General features: G+C 31.7%; 1 protein-coding gene across 1 annotated transcript in view; it reads right to left on the reverse strand.

Annotated features, from left to right (window-relative positions):
* The window catches only part of LOC136040525 (phosphatidylserine synthase-like), a 54,964-nt gene extending 41,195 nt beyond the window's left edge, over positions 1-13,769 (reverse strand). The window contains exon 1 of the mRNA XM_065724702.1: positions 13,547-13,769. Coding sequence (XP_065580774.1) covers positions 13,547-13,722 — 176 coding nt within the window. The 5' untranslated portion in view covers positions 13,723-13,769. The remainder of the gene's footprint in view (positions 1-13,546) is intronic.
* Between the last annotated feature and the right edge of the window lie 522 nt (positions 13,770-14,291).

The raw sequence follows: 14,291 nt of genomic DNA on the forward strand, positions 1-14,291 counted from the left end.
TAATGACAGTCCCCTGCCTTCAACAACAAAAAAAAACAAGACCTCTGTTGCCTGTGCAACAGGAAGTGTTGCAGCAACTGTGCCCTGTTCCTTAGGGCACAGTTGCGGAGCAACAGTCTCCATTATGTCCTTCAGAGGACATTTTTCTAATGCGGCTTCGATTGTTATCTTGAAGCATCTTTGATATGGTTTTACTTCGAGCTCCTACTAAACTGAGTTTGGTAAAATGTTTAGCTGGTCCAGAAATAAACGAGAAAAATCGGAACGAGATTGACTTTTCCGGAATTATTTCCGGAAAATCTGTAAGAGCTACGGAATTTCATGCTTCAGTTCTCAAAAACATCAATAAAAGTTCTATATGAGTTCATAATTATTTTATCTCTAAAACGTTTACTTCCGAAACTAGGGCCGTCTTAACTTGACGCCAATTCGAAGTATTATGTTTCGAGACGCACATTTCGGGAATTATTTCCGGGAAATCTGAAAGAGACACGGAAATAACGTCTTATAGTTTTCTGCTTAACTTTTGATGGTCTAAGCTAGGAAAATATAAAACAAACCAAATTCACCAAAAAAATTAAATTGCCCCGAGGGCATGACAAAACTTCCAAATAGACAAACCCAAAGAAGGAATTTTATGTCAGTGAAACTATTGTAAGCTCCAGTTGTTAGGAGATCGAGACCTGTCGAACCGCGTTGGAAAAAAAATTCTAGCTGGTCCAGAACAGAAGTTACCTCTAGAACGTCGAAACTTCGGAAATTATTTCTTAGAGAACGAAGCAACTTGGTATATAGAACACTTCACTTCTTCTTGCATACTTTTCATAGCACTACTCGATAAAAATATAAGAAACATCAAAATCGAAAATTTCAGAAAATTCCAAAAAAAAATCGGAACGAGATGGACTTTTCCGGAATTATGTCCGGGAAATCTGTAAGAGCTACGGAATTTTATGCTCCGGTTCTCGAAGAGACAAATGAAAGTTCTACATGAGTTCAGCATAACTGTATTTCTAACAAGTTTATTTCCGAAGCTAGGGTCGTCTTAACTTGACGCCAAACATCGAACGCAGAGTTTCTAAGAAAAAAACGGTTTTATTTTTTTTATGGAAAACTGTTAGAAATTTTAGGAACTTCTCTAGAACTTTTTTACTCTGTTTCACGTTTCCCTTCCCTCTGAAAAATCTCAAATTTTTAACTCTTACCACTTCGGAGCTACAGGTCGCTGATCACGGTGAAAAAAAAAAAAAAAAAAAAAAAAAACTACGAAAGCAGTAGTGTTGCTCCGCAACACAACAAGAAATGGGGATCATAAATCCCAGGTTTAGGGTTTTTCACCATGAACATTGTGATATTGCTTTTTTCATGCATCCCAGCCTTTCCACTCTAGAAATGGTATGAATAGTCCCATTGCTGGATGCCAAATGGTATTTCATGATGGCACTATCAAGTTGAATTTAAAAGAAGCATATAGACATAAAAATTAGCTTTAACAAAAGCCCTTGGTAATTATATACCAGATTCCAGGACAAGGAAAGCATACTACTCAATGCCTTTTTGTACACTTTATAAATATAAGAATTGTTTTACTTGCAAATCTTATATCTTTTATCAAGCAATAGTATATATATATATATATATATATATATATATATATATATATATATATATATATATATACTAGCTGTTGGGGTGGCGCTTCGCGCCACCCCAACACCTAGTTGGTGGGGGCGCTTCGCGCCCCCCCCAAGCCCCCCCGCGCGCGTAAGTCGTTACGCGCCATAATAGTTACGCGCCATTGTAGTTGTGTCCCTATGTCCCACCTGTGAATATAGATATATATATATATATGGTTTTAACTACGTAAAACTTGCGAATATACAACATTCTTTGCTGTCCCATTGTCTTTGCATATAAATAGATTGTCAGGTTATCCCCCTGTTTCCCCCGGTGTCCCCGTTGTAGTTGTGTCCCTGTGTCCCGGTCGTCATTTATATTCCCTGTGTCCCGGGTCCCGGTCATCATTTGTATCCCGGTGTCCCGGTCTGTATATACATTCGTTTTTTAGTTTTGTTTTTCTCCTTTATTTTTTTCCTTTTTTTTTCTTTTTTAGCTTATTTAGATTTTTAGATTTTTTAGTTTTTTTTATTAGTTTTTAGTTTTTATTTCTTTTTAGTTTTTTTGTCCCGGTCGTCATTTATATCCCCCTGTTTCCCCCGGTGTCCCCGTTGTAGTTGTGTCCCTGTGTCCCGGTCGTTATTTATATTCCCTGTGTCCCGGTCGTCATTTGTATCCCGGTGTACCGGTCTGTATATACATTCGTTTTTTAGTTTTGTTTTTCTCCTTTATTTTTTTCCTTTTTTTTTCTTTTTTAGTTTATTTAGATTTTTAGATTTTTTAGTTTTTTTATTAGTTTTTAGTTTTTTTTTCTTTTTAGTTTTTTTGTAGTTTTTACCTTCTTTTTAGTTTTGTTAATTTTTTTTTTTTACTTGTGTCCTGGTCGTCATTTATACTCCCTGTGTCCCGGTGCTTTGTTGATTGCTAATCGAACATTCCTTTTGTCCTGGTCGCTTTCTCTTTGAGTGTCGTCATTTATTTTTTTCTTTTTTAGTTCTTTTAGTTTTTACCTTTTTTAGTTTTTTTTTAGTTTTTAGTTTTTTTAGTTTTTTACCTTTTTTTAGTTTTTTTAGTTTTTTAGCTTTTTTATTTTTTTTATTAGTTTTTAGTTTTTTTGTAGTTTTTGCCTTTTTTTTTAGTTTTTTGTCCTGGTCGCTTTCTCTTTGAGTGTCGTCATTTATTAGTTTTTTCCTTTTTTTTTAGTTTTTTATTGGTTTTTACCTTTATTTTAGCTTATTTTTCAGTTTTTTCCTTTTTTTTAGTTTTTTTTTATTTTTTATTTTTTTTAGTTTTTTACATTTTTTTAGTTTTTTTAGTTTTTTTAGTTTTTTAGCTTTTTTACTTTTTTTATTAGTTTTTAGTTTTTTTTTGTAGTTTTTGCCTTTTTTTAGTTTTTTCAGTTTTTTTTTTAGTTTTTTATTGGTTTTTACCTTTATAGTTTTTTTTAGTTTTTTAGCTTTTTTATTTTTTTTATTAGTTTTTAGTTTTTTTTGTAGTTTTTGCCTTTTTTTAGTTTTTTCAGTTTTGACGTCACCTAATCCAGTTTTTTCAGGTGACGTCACCTGACACATCCATCCACACATCCACAGACAGACAACTTATTTTTATATATATAGAAGATATATATATATATATATATCTATCTATATATATAAAAATAAGTTGTCTGTCTGTCTGTGGATGGATGGATCAGGTGACGTCACCTGAAAAAACTGGATCAGGTGACGTCAAAACTGAAAAAACTAAAAAAAGGCAAAAACTACAAAAAAAACTAAAAACTAATAAAAAAAATAAAAAAGCTAAAAAACTAAAAAAACTAAAAAAAGGCAAAAACTACAAAAAAAACTAAAAACTAATAAAAAAGTTAAAAAACTATAAAAACTAAAAAAAGGCAAAAACTACAAAAAAAACTAAAAACTAATAAAAAAAATAAAAAAGCTAAAAAACTAAAAAAACTAAAAAAACTAAAAAAAGGTAAAAAACTAAAAAAACTAAAAACTAAAAAAAACTAAAAAAAAGGAAAAAACTGAAAAATAAGCTAAAATAAAGGTAAAAACCAATAAAAAACTAAAAAAAAACTGAAAAAACTAAAAAAAGGCAAAAACTACAAAAAAAACTAAAAACTAATAAAAAAAGTAAAAAAGCTAAAAAACTAAAAAAACTAAAAAAACTAAAAAAAGGTAAAAAACTAAAAAAAATAAAAAATAAAAAAAAAAATAAAAAAAAGGAAAAAACTGAAAAATAAGCTAAAATAAAGGTAAAAACCAATAAAAAACTAAAAAGAAAAAAAGGAAAAAACTAAAAAAAATTTTCATCTAAAAAACTAAAAAAAAACTAAAAAAGGTAAAAACTAAAAGAACTAAAAAAGAAAAAAATAAATGACGAAACTCAAAGAGAAAGCGACCAGGACAAAAGGAATGTTCGATTAGCAATCAACAAAGCACCGGGACACAGGGAGTATAAATGACGACCAGGACATAAGTAAAAAAAAAAAACTATCTATATATATAAAAATAAGTTGTCTGTGGATCTGTGGATCGTGGATCAGGTGACGTCACCTGAAAAAACTGGATCAGGTGACGTCAAAACTGAAAAAACTAAAAAAAGGCAAAAACTACAAAAAAAACTAAAAACTAATAAAAAAAATAAAAAAGCTAAAAAACTAAAAAAACTAAAAAAAGGCAAAAACTACAAAAAAAACTAAAAACTAATAAAAAAGCTAAAAAACTAAAAAAACTAAAAAAAAGGCAAAAACTACAAAAAAACTAAAAACTAATAAAAAAAATAAAAAAGCTAAAAAACTTAAAAAAACTAAAAAAAGGTAAAAAACTAAAAAAACTAAAAACTAAAAAAAACTAAAAAAAAGGAAAAAACTGAAAAATAAGCTAAAATAAAGGTAAAAACCAATAAAAAACTAAAAAAAAACTGAAAAAACTAAAAAAAGGCAAAAACTACAAAAAAACTAAAAACTAATAAAAAAAGTAAAAAAGCTAAAAAACTAAAAAAACTAAAAAAACTAAAAAAACTAAAAAAAACTAAAAAAGGTAAAAAACTAAAAAAAATAAAAAATAAAAAAAAAATAAAAAAAAAGGAAAAAACTGAAAAATAAGCTAACATAAAGGTAAAAACCAATAAAAAACTAAAAAGAAAAAAAGGAAAAAACTAAAAAAAATTTTCATCTAAAAAACTAAAAAAAACTAAAAAAGGTAAAAACTAAAAGAACTAAAAAAGAAAAAAATAAATGACGACACTCAAAGAGAAAGCGACCAGGACAAAAGGAATGTTCGATTAGCAATCAACAAAGCACCGGGACACAGGGAGTATAAATGACGACCAGGACATAAGTAAAAAAAAAAATTAACAAAACTAAAAAGAAGGTAAAAACTACAAAAAAACTAAAAAGAAAAAAAAACTAAAAACTAATAAAAAAAATAAAAAATCTAAAAATCTAAATAAACTAAAAAAGAAAAAAAAAGGAAAAAAATAAAGGAGAAAAACAAAACTAAAAAACGAATGTATATACAGACCGGTACACCGGGATACAAATGACGACCGGGACACAGGGAATATAAATGACGACCGGGACACAGGGACACAACTACAACGGGGACACCGGGGGAAACAGGGGGATATAAATGACGACCGGGACAAAAAAACTAAAAAGAAAAAAAAACTAAAAACTAATAAAAACTAATAAAAAAACTAAAAAATCTAAAAATCTAAATAAGCTAAAAAAGAAAAAAAAAGGAAAAAAATAAAGGAGAAAAACAAAACTAAAAAACGAATGTATATACAGACCGGGACACCGGGATACAAATGACGACCGGGACACAGGGAATATAAATGACGACCGGGACACAGGGACACAACTACAACGGGGACACCGGGGGAAACAGGGGGATGTAAATGACGACCGGGACACTGGGACAGGGAATGGTCGATTAGCAATCACCATCAACAAAGCTCAAGGGCAATCATTAGAATCATGAGGTATAGATCTGAATACAGATTGTTTTCCCATGGACCATTATATGTTGCATGTTCAAGAGTCGGTAAACCTGACAATCTATTTATATGCAAAGACAATGGGACAGCAAAGAATGTTGTATATTCGCAAGTTTTACGTAGTTAAAACCATATATATATATATATATATATATATATATATATATATATATATATATATATATATATATATATATATATATATATATATCTATCTATCTATATTCACAGGTGGGACATAGGGACACAACTACAATGGCGCGTAACTATTATGGCGCGTAACGACTTACGCGCGCGGGGGGGCTTGGGGGGGGGGGGCGCGAAGCGCCCCCACCAACTAGGTGTTGGGGTGGCGCGAAGCGCCACCCCAACAGCTAGTATATATATATATATATATTTAAAAATAAGTTGTCTGTGTGTGTGTGTTGAGTGAAGTCTTGTTTGTGTGTCGACTGACGTTATGTTTGTCGACTGACGTCATTATAAGGATTGAGCTGTATGCGTCATGAAGTTGTTTGTCAACTGACGTCATGTTTGTCAACTGATGAAATTACATACCGGGACACAAATGACGACCAGGACACAGGGAATATAAATGAAGACCAGAAACCTCAAAGAGTAATTACAGACTGGGACACCCGGACACAAATCAAAACTGGGACACAGGGAATATAAATGACGACCGGGACACAGGGACACAACTACAACGGGGACGCCGGGGGCACAGGCGGGATATATAAATGACGACCAGGATACAGGGATTGTTTGAATAGAAATTACAGACCAGGACACCGGGACACAAATGACGACCGGGACACTGGGAATATAAATGACGACCGGGACACTCAAAGAGAAATTACAAACTGAGACACCGGGATACAAATGACGACCAGGACACAAATGACGACCGGGACACAGGGACACATCATTAGAATAATGAGGCATAGATCTGAATACGGATTGTTTTTCCCATGGACAATTATATGTTGCATGTTCAAGAGTCAGTAAAACTGACAATCTATTTATATGCACAGACAATGGGACAGCAAAGAATGTGTGTATATTTGCATGTTTTACGTAGTTAAAAAACACACACACATATATATATATATATATATATATATATATATATATATATATATATATATATATATATATATATATATATATATATATATACATGGGTGCACGTAGCTTCTTCTCTAGGGGGGAGGGGGCAGCCAACTCTATGATGAAGGGCAGGGAGCTGAAGTTATATTGGCAGTTCACAAAACCTTACATTGCCAGCAAGTTCTATCATACCAATGAAATCTTTATTTATCAGTAATCACCAAAAATCATAACTCATCAATAAGCTTCAGCATTAACCTTTATTCTGTCATTCCAGCTATTTATTTATAGCTTTTTCAATTATGTACCTTTTATCAACTGATTTTCAACCATACCTAGAATAGATTTAAAGTTCTAGGGGGAGGGGGAGGCAGCTGCCCTCCATATATATATATATATATATATATATATATATATATATATATATATATATATATATATATATATATATATATATATATATATATATATATATATATATATATATATATATATATATATATATATATATATATATATATATAGTGTATTTGTATGATTACTTAATTAATTAGCCTCAATTTGATTATTTAATTAAATTAATTTTATTCATTAAATGTCAACTGAACCTTGCTGGTTGACAGAACAGTTCAATTGAACTTTAAAATTGATTTTGGCAAGACATTCAACTAAAAAAAAGTTGTTTTGGACTGAGTTTTAGTAAAGTAAGTTTGTTTTTCCTTTGCATAGTTCAGTGGCACATGGACTGACTAGCCAAATTGCTAGCACAAAATCCCTATACCCCTCCTTTTTACAATACTAGTTTTAAAAATAACTTACTGGAAAGGAGTTTTCAAAAATAGTAAAGATCCATATTATAACTTTAAACAAGCAGGAATAAAGTTGTAAAATGATTCAAACTTAAAACTATGCTTGATTAACAATTAAAAAGTCATTATTTTTATTAATAAAGACACAAAAAAAAGTATACAATTATTACCAAAATTAGAATTTTTCTACATAAGATAAGCTATTCTAAATATATCTTGGGACTCTTTATTTTTATATAGGTTTTTCTACAGACACAGAAATTTCTTCTTTTTTTGGGTGGGGGAGGGGGGGGTATTTATTTTAGTTATTTTTATTATTTATATAATAACTATTTTAGTCATTTTTAAAACTCCATGGCATCCCAGAATTAAAATAAAACCTTGAAGTCTCTGGACTTGCCAGAGATGCCATTTGGAGGGGAAGAAATAACCCCTAGAAATTGACAGAAACCTTCCCCTTTGTATCTTCATTTGACAAAGAACTATATTTAGAAAATTACATAAAAAGGTTTTTCATGTGTCCATCAGGGTATGGGGGAATTGCATTTTTACAGAGGGGATGGGAGGATATATGCTGGACACCATCTTTATATCTAAATTTGCTCTGATGAACAAAGCTCAGTCCTCAATTTTATTCTCAAATTTATTGCCATTAGTAGACCCTAAAGTGACACCTAATTCCTTACTTTTTGGAAACTTCCTTTTTCTACAAAATGCTTTGGAACACTCTTAAATACTTACTTATATTGCTTCTAAATGCTTTACACCCCGTCCTGATGTTCAAATATATAACCCAAATTATATATGGGCATATTGAATGAATTTTCAATAATACAACTCTTCACTTCTTATTTATTGAATAGCAAATGGTAAACAATTAGGAGGAAGAGAAGAGTCATGCTACAGTATTGAAAACTCCTTGTGTATAGATAATTTGGGCTATATATTTGCACATCAGGGGTGGCGAGGGTGGTTGAAGTGGAGCAATCCTCATTTAGAAATGCTATAAGTATTTTACAATATTTTAAAGTAGTTTCTAGAATAAGGAATTAGTTGTGACAACTAATTCCTTAATGGCCCTCAAAAGCCCAAATGGGACCATTTGAGGGCTTTACATTTGGTTTGGAAGTGAAACAATTATTATGCTTAGAAGAAGTATTTAAAAAAAAACTTGAGTATTATGTAAACCTTGTCTGTGTATCAGTAATAGAATATGGTATATATTTATCCAGCCCTTAAAAAACTCTCTGTTATGTTCTAGTCCCCCATTAGTAATAAAAAAAGAAAGAAAAAGACACATCAGTGCTTCCCATGCCAAAAAAAATCTCATTAGTTGAGGCAGGGAGCTGTAGCTTTCTCTTGTAAAAGCTTTATTTTGATCTGATTTCCCATTCGGAAGTTTCAGTTTCTTTTTTTAAATTCCAATAGATTTATTTTGCAATAGCATTTTAGTATCAATATTAATCAACTAATAGCTGTCATTCCTGAATTATCAAAATGACAATTCTTTCTCACCAGTAGTGTTGCTTAGGAGGGATGCAGTTGTAATGCCCCCTAATAATTTGAAGAAAAAATTATTAAGTAACTTTAAAACTGTTTAAGTTTTAACTTTGTTCTGTACTTTGAGTAGATATTTTTTGAATTAACTGATCTTTGTTTTTAATATAAAAAACACATCAAAACAGGGGTTCATTATGTTTCCTAATATGTTCCCCATTAGTATTTATACAAATATAGCAGCTTTGAAACATTATCATCAAGTAAATAGGTGAGCTTAGTTAATCACAAAATTGCAAAAATGTACTATACTTCCTGTTATGCTGTGTTTGCTCAGGTCAAATTTTTTTGCCCTGATTGTTAAGAGTCTCTTACTTCCCAAAATCTAACAATTCACAACAAGATTTTCTTGTTTTAAAACTTTCAAAAATGATATGAATATGCCCACAAATACATCTGCACATAGGACAGAAATGGAGTCACTGAAAAATAATGAAATCCTTGACAACAAGAAATTTTTTTCATCGAAAAACAGGAAAAAAATTATCAAAAAAGAAAATAAGACTTACCACTTTTAAACGTGTAAACAGTAAACATGAAATTTTCCAAAATAATAGTTGCATCTGTAATAGTTATGTGAAATTTGCTTTTGAGCCCTTAAAGGGGCCCAAAAGGTGAGTTATTATCCTACCTTGTCAAAAGTCTTTAGACTATGATGTAAAGTTAGGAAACAATTTTATATTAAAAAATAAGCTTTTAAATAAGCCATTAAACAGCTCTCTGTGATGTTCTAGTGGCCTGCAAGCAATAAAGAAAATAAAACAGAACAAAATGGACAAATAAGCTGTGTAAAAAAGTAATGCAAAAGAACACACAAAAAAGTAATTTTCCTTGTTGTTCAAGGTGGGGGGCGGTATCTACAGATGTCATAAATTGGGATTCAGCAAAGTTGTGAGGCTAAAAACAATTTTGTTGTACTTCATTTAAGCTGCCAATCTATTTTGCAAGTAAACACTTTTATAACACAAAGATTTTAAAAGATCATCAGAGGTGGACTCTGGCTGAGCTCACAGCACTGACCCCCATCCCAAACTAAATAATTGTATACACTAGGATTTCAGTGGAGGTAACATTCCATTAACACCTTCAAAACAACTTCCAAGGACACACTTTGGTAAATATTTTGCTATTCTTAGTATTGACTCAAGAATAAAGTGAAAATACCACTAGGTACTGTTTTTTTTATGCTCTTTCTGAATATGATAATCACTTTTCTTGCAAATTCAATTTTAAGCCCTTTTAGGACTCTTGAAAATAATAGCATCATACTAATTTTTTTGGATATAGGCCTAAAAATGGGTTATAACATTTGTTTTAAACTTATTATTTGATTGTAAATCTGTTTTGTAAAAGTTGTATCATTTATCAAAATTGACCTGTCAAGATTAAGCTGAATAAAAAAAAATCAAAACAAATCTGTGATGATTTCTTCTTATTCTGTTAGGCAGCTTAAAAACAGCAGTTTAATCTAGCCTACATGTTGAAAAATATCAAAGCCAACAGAAGAAAAAAGGTAGATAAAAAATGGAGAAATTATTTTGAGCTTGTAATCCAACTTAATTGTGATAAATCAATGCTTTTAAATTATTCAACTTTAAACAAATAGTTTCATAATCAAATAGTAAGTTTAAAACCAACATCTTAAGGCTTTCTTACACCCAACAGCAAGAAAATTTTTGGTCATTTTCAAGGGTTCATAAAGGGCTAAACTTGAATTTACATAAGAAGCCATTATTATACCCAGAAAGAGCATAAAGAATGGCATCTAATAGTGTGTTAGCTTTATTTGTAATTCAATAATATGAACCAAAAAATATCTATCCATTCTTTAGTCTGTAGACACATCCCTGAAAGTTTCATTTCCTTAAACTAGTCCCTTTCTAAGATAGCAAAAGTAGCTAAACTAGAATCTTGCAAAATTTCCCTTGAAAGCAATTATTGAATGTAGGTAAATGTTTAGTTTTATCACAATCTGTTTAAACTGGAAACTATGCTAGAAAGGAGCATAATTTCCAGTTTAGAGCACTTAGAAATGCTAATTCTAGGAGTGAATCCATGTCTGGTTGATCCTCCTCCTTCATGAGGCAAACTAAAAATACATAAAGTGGGCTTGCTTACAGGTAACATTACCTACAGATGAAATGTATTAGTCAATGAGCCCTGTGGGCAGTGGGGTGAGGTCTGTATTCTATAGGGGAGAGTGGGGTACCTTTAACCAGATTTCAGTTTTGATTTTTTTTTTTTTTAAGGCAAACCAAAAGACCTTTCAGCAACTTTTTTACATCAAAACATAGCTTATTTATCAGGCTACCTCTGAGTATTTTTTTTCTGTTTTGTGGGTTAATACTAAATAATGCACCACTGATTTTATGAGACTTGATTTTTTTGGTTAAAGCCACCCCACCCCCTGGGTACCATGAACCACCCCATGGGGCATTATGAACCAGTATGATTTATCTTTTTATTGATCAATTTTAATTTATATAAAAGTACAAAGCTGCAAAAAATCAGCTATAAAAAGTAGAAAACACAAAAAAACATCTTATTTAAGTGAAAATGATGCAAGGTTTTTACCAATAGCAAACTTCCCTGATTGGAGGGATGTTCCACTGACAGGAACTGGTTTCAGGAGGCAAAGCAACACATCAGGCTTACCTCATCTGTAGGAATAAATTTCACATTGCTCAAATGCTTCCAAAACTTCACTGCAACATCCAAACTGTCAATGAGCAACAAAGTGTGCCACCATTGACTTTTCTGAAGTGCAACAAGCACATAGTCTCCCACCTCTATCTCAGTATTTTGTAAGCTGTCAATGCCTTCTTCTTTGAAGACCATCTTTGCTTTTGCAATATTCCAGTTCATCCCCTTCCTCTGAACTGCAATTGGATATGTAAGTGATAACTTTCCATGCTTTTGCTACAGCTGTAAGTGGGTAATCAGCAGGATCACTAGATGTAATCATTTTCTTACTCCCTGCATTTTTGCATTGGCTGTTCCCTTCTTGTTTATTTTGCTCTTTCTTTTTTTCTTCTCTCTTTCAATTATGTCTGATACAAGCTGATTTTTGATAGGAGTATCAGTTAACACAGTTGACTTAACTCTCTTGCAACCCTTCTCTGAGGCATTTTTCCTTGGAGGAGCTTTGGGATGGGGACAAACATCTTCAGGAGTGAACAGAGTAGCTCTTCTGCTAATAAAATTGACAGAGGACATTGGAGCATCTTGAGCAAAGGATTCAGAATTCCCTTCTTCCTGCACAGGATCAACAGCTCTTTACACTAAAGTTTCCTTATTGTTTTAAAAAGTAGAGCTGTGACAAAGAGTCAAACTTTAGCATAAAGAGCAGGGCGTTGCAGAGGGAACATCCCCTTTCATATATGGAGTAATTTCTGTTTGTTTTAAGTCTTAGTGTTGCTCCTTACTTGGAGTTTAAAAAACTTGTTTTTTCATTTAATAAGTAAAAGGTAGGCCTATCAAAATACTAAGTAGGTCATGGGGCATGATCAACCACTGGTTCATTGTTCCCCATGGCAAGTGGTTCATTGATCCCCCAAGGCATAATAATTCTTAAAAAAGGGCTAGTTAAAAAAGTATTAAACAGAACGTAAATCACAAACCACAGTCTTAAAGCCAAAATATCAATTCATTAGATATCCAATAATCAGCAGGATCTAACAAATTCTTCAGTGGATAAGTAAACAGCTGGTAAAAAACAAAATTTTTACTTTTCCTGTAGAAAACAATCTTTTTAGTGCCACAAACAGAGTCTTGATACAAACTGAACAAAAGTATATCAGAATGTAGAGACTGGGTGCCAATATGGGGTAAAAGGGAGGAGAAATTTCAGCAATAGGAAGTGGGTGATATGCTCCTGGTTTATGGTACCTCCTGGTTTGAGGTACCCCACTCTCCCTACTTATTTAAGAAACCCTTTTTGAGGTTGTTTTTTATTTTACTTTGTTTTATCACTCTTTGTTGAATAAATATAGAATAGCCTACAGACCTTGCCCTGCTGCCTGCAGGGCTCATGGACTAATCTGCTTTGCTCTATGGGTCGGAATATTACCTGTAAGCAAGCTCACTTTACACATTTTTAGTTTGCCCCAAGAAAGAGGAGGGTCAACCAGAAATGGATATGCTTCTCTAATAATGACAAAGAAACAATATGTAATCATTAGAATCTTGCTATATGCAGTAATATGCACTTTAGACAGCTTGTGGTGAAACTAAACATTTACCTGAATTGAAACATTCACTAGATGCTTCTTTTGTGTTCACTAAATTATAGACTAGGCCTAGGCTATAGAAAACTAAAAGTTTGCAAAAAACAGCATCAAGTAGTAATGTTCACCTTGTTTCTGTCGGTAATGGAATCATGTGCGCATTCATTAAGATAATTCCTCATCTACAATTTTACCAAAATAGGAGCATTCAACCAAACTTACCTAGTAAAAGAAGAGTAAATAAGTACAGATAAGCATGCTGTAAGAAGCGTTAATGTATGGGGTTTGTAAAAATAGTCAATTGATATGTCGTCTACTGGCTTTTCATTTATTGTATGAAAATGATCCTCGTAGTCAGAAACTGAATTGGCATGCTTTCTTTGAGACGCCTTCCCCATTAATGATAAAAGCAAATTCCTAGTGAATATTTTCTATATGAGTAGTATTTGAATATGATAAATCTGTTCAATGAATATACCTGGATAAATATAGATAGCGTTTCAAAAGCTAGAAGAAAATAAGTTTCCATAAGAAAAAGGATAAAGTGAATGACGCAATGAGTATATTTAGAAAACAGTGAACGGTAGAAGACAACTAACTGTATTTTTCGGCAATATGTCTCTAGCCATCCTCAGAAAAACAAAAAAATGGAACAGAGATAAAACTCAACTTCCAATAAGTAAAAGAGAAAATTAACATTAAAATTGTTAATAATACAGATTGATGCCTTTTTAAATAATGATGATACCTAACTTTAAAAAAAAAGGATAAAGCGAATGATGCAGTGATGATATTTTGAAGACAATGAATGGTAGGAGACAATTAATCGTGTATTTCGGCAATTTGTCTCTTCCCGTTCTCAGAAAAACAAAAAAATTAAATAGAGATAAAACACAACTTCCAATAAGTAAAAAAGAAAATTAACGTTAAAATTGTTAATAATACAGTCCTCATTGTATGTGGTTAG

This window comes from Artemia franciscana, chromosome 21, assembly GCF_032884065.1.
Source record: "Artemia franciscana chromosome 21, ASM3288406v1, whole genome shotgun sequence".
Lineage (NCBI taxonomy): Eukaryota > Metazoa > Arthropoda > Branchiopoda > Anostraca > Artemiidae > Artemia > Artemia franciscana.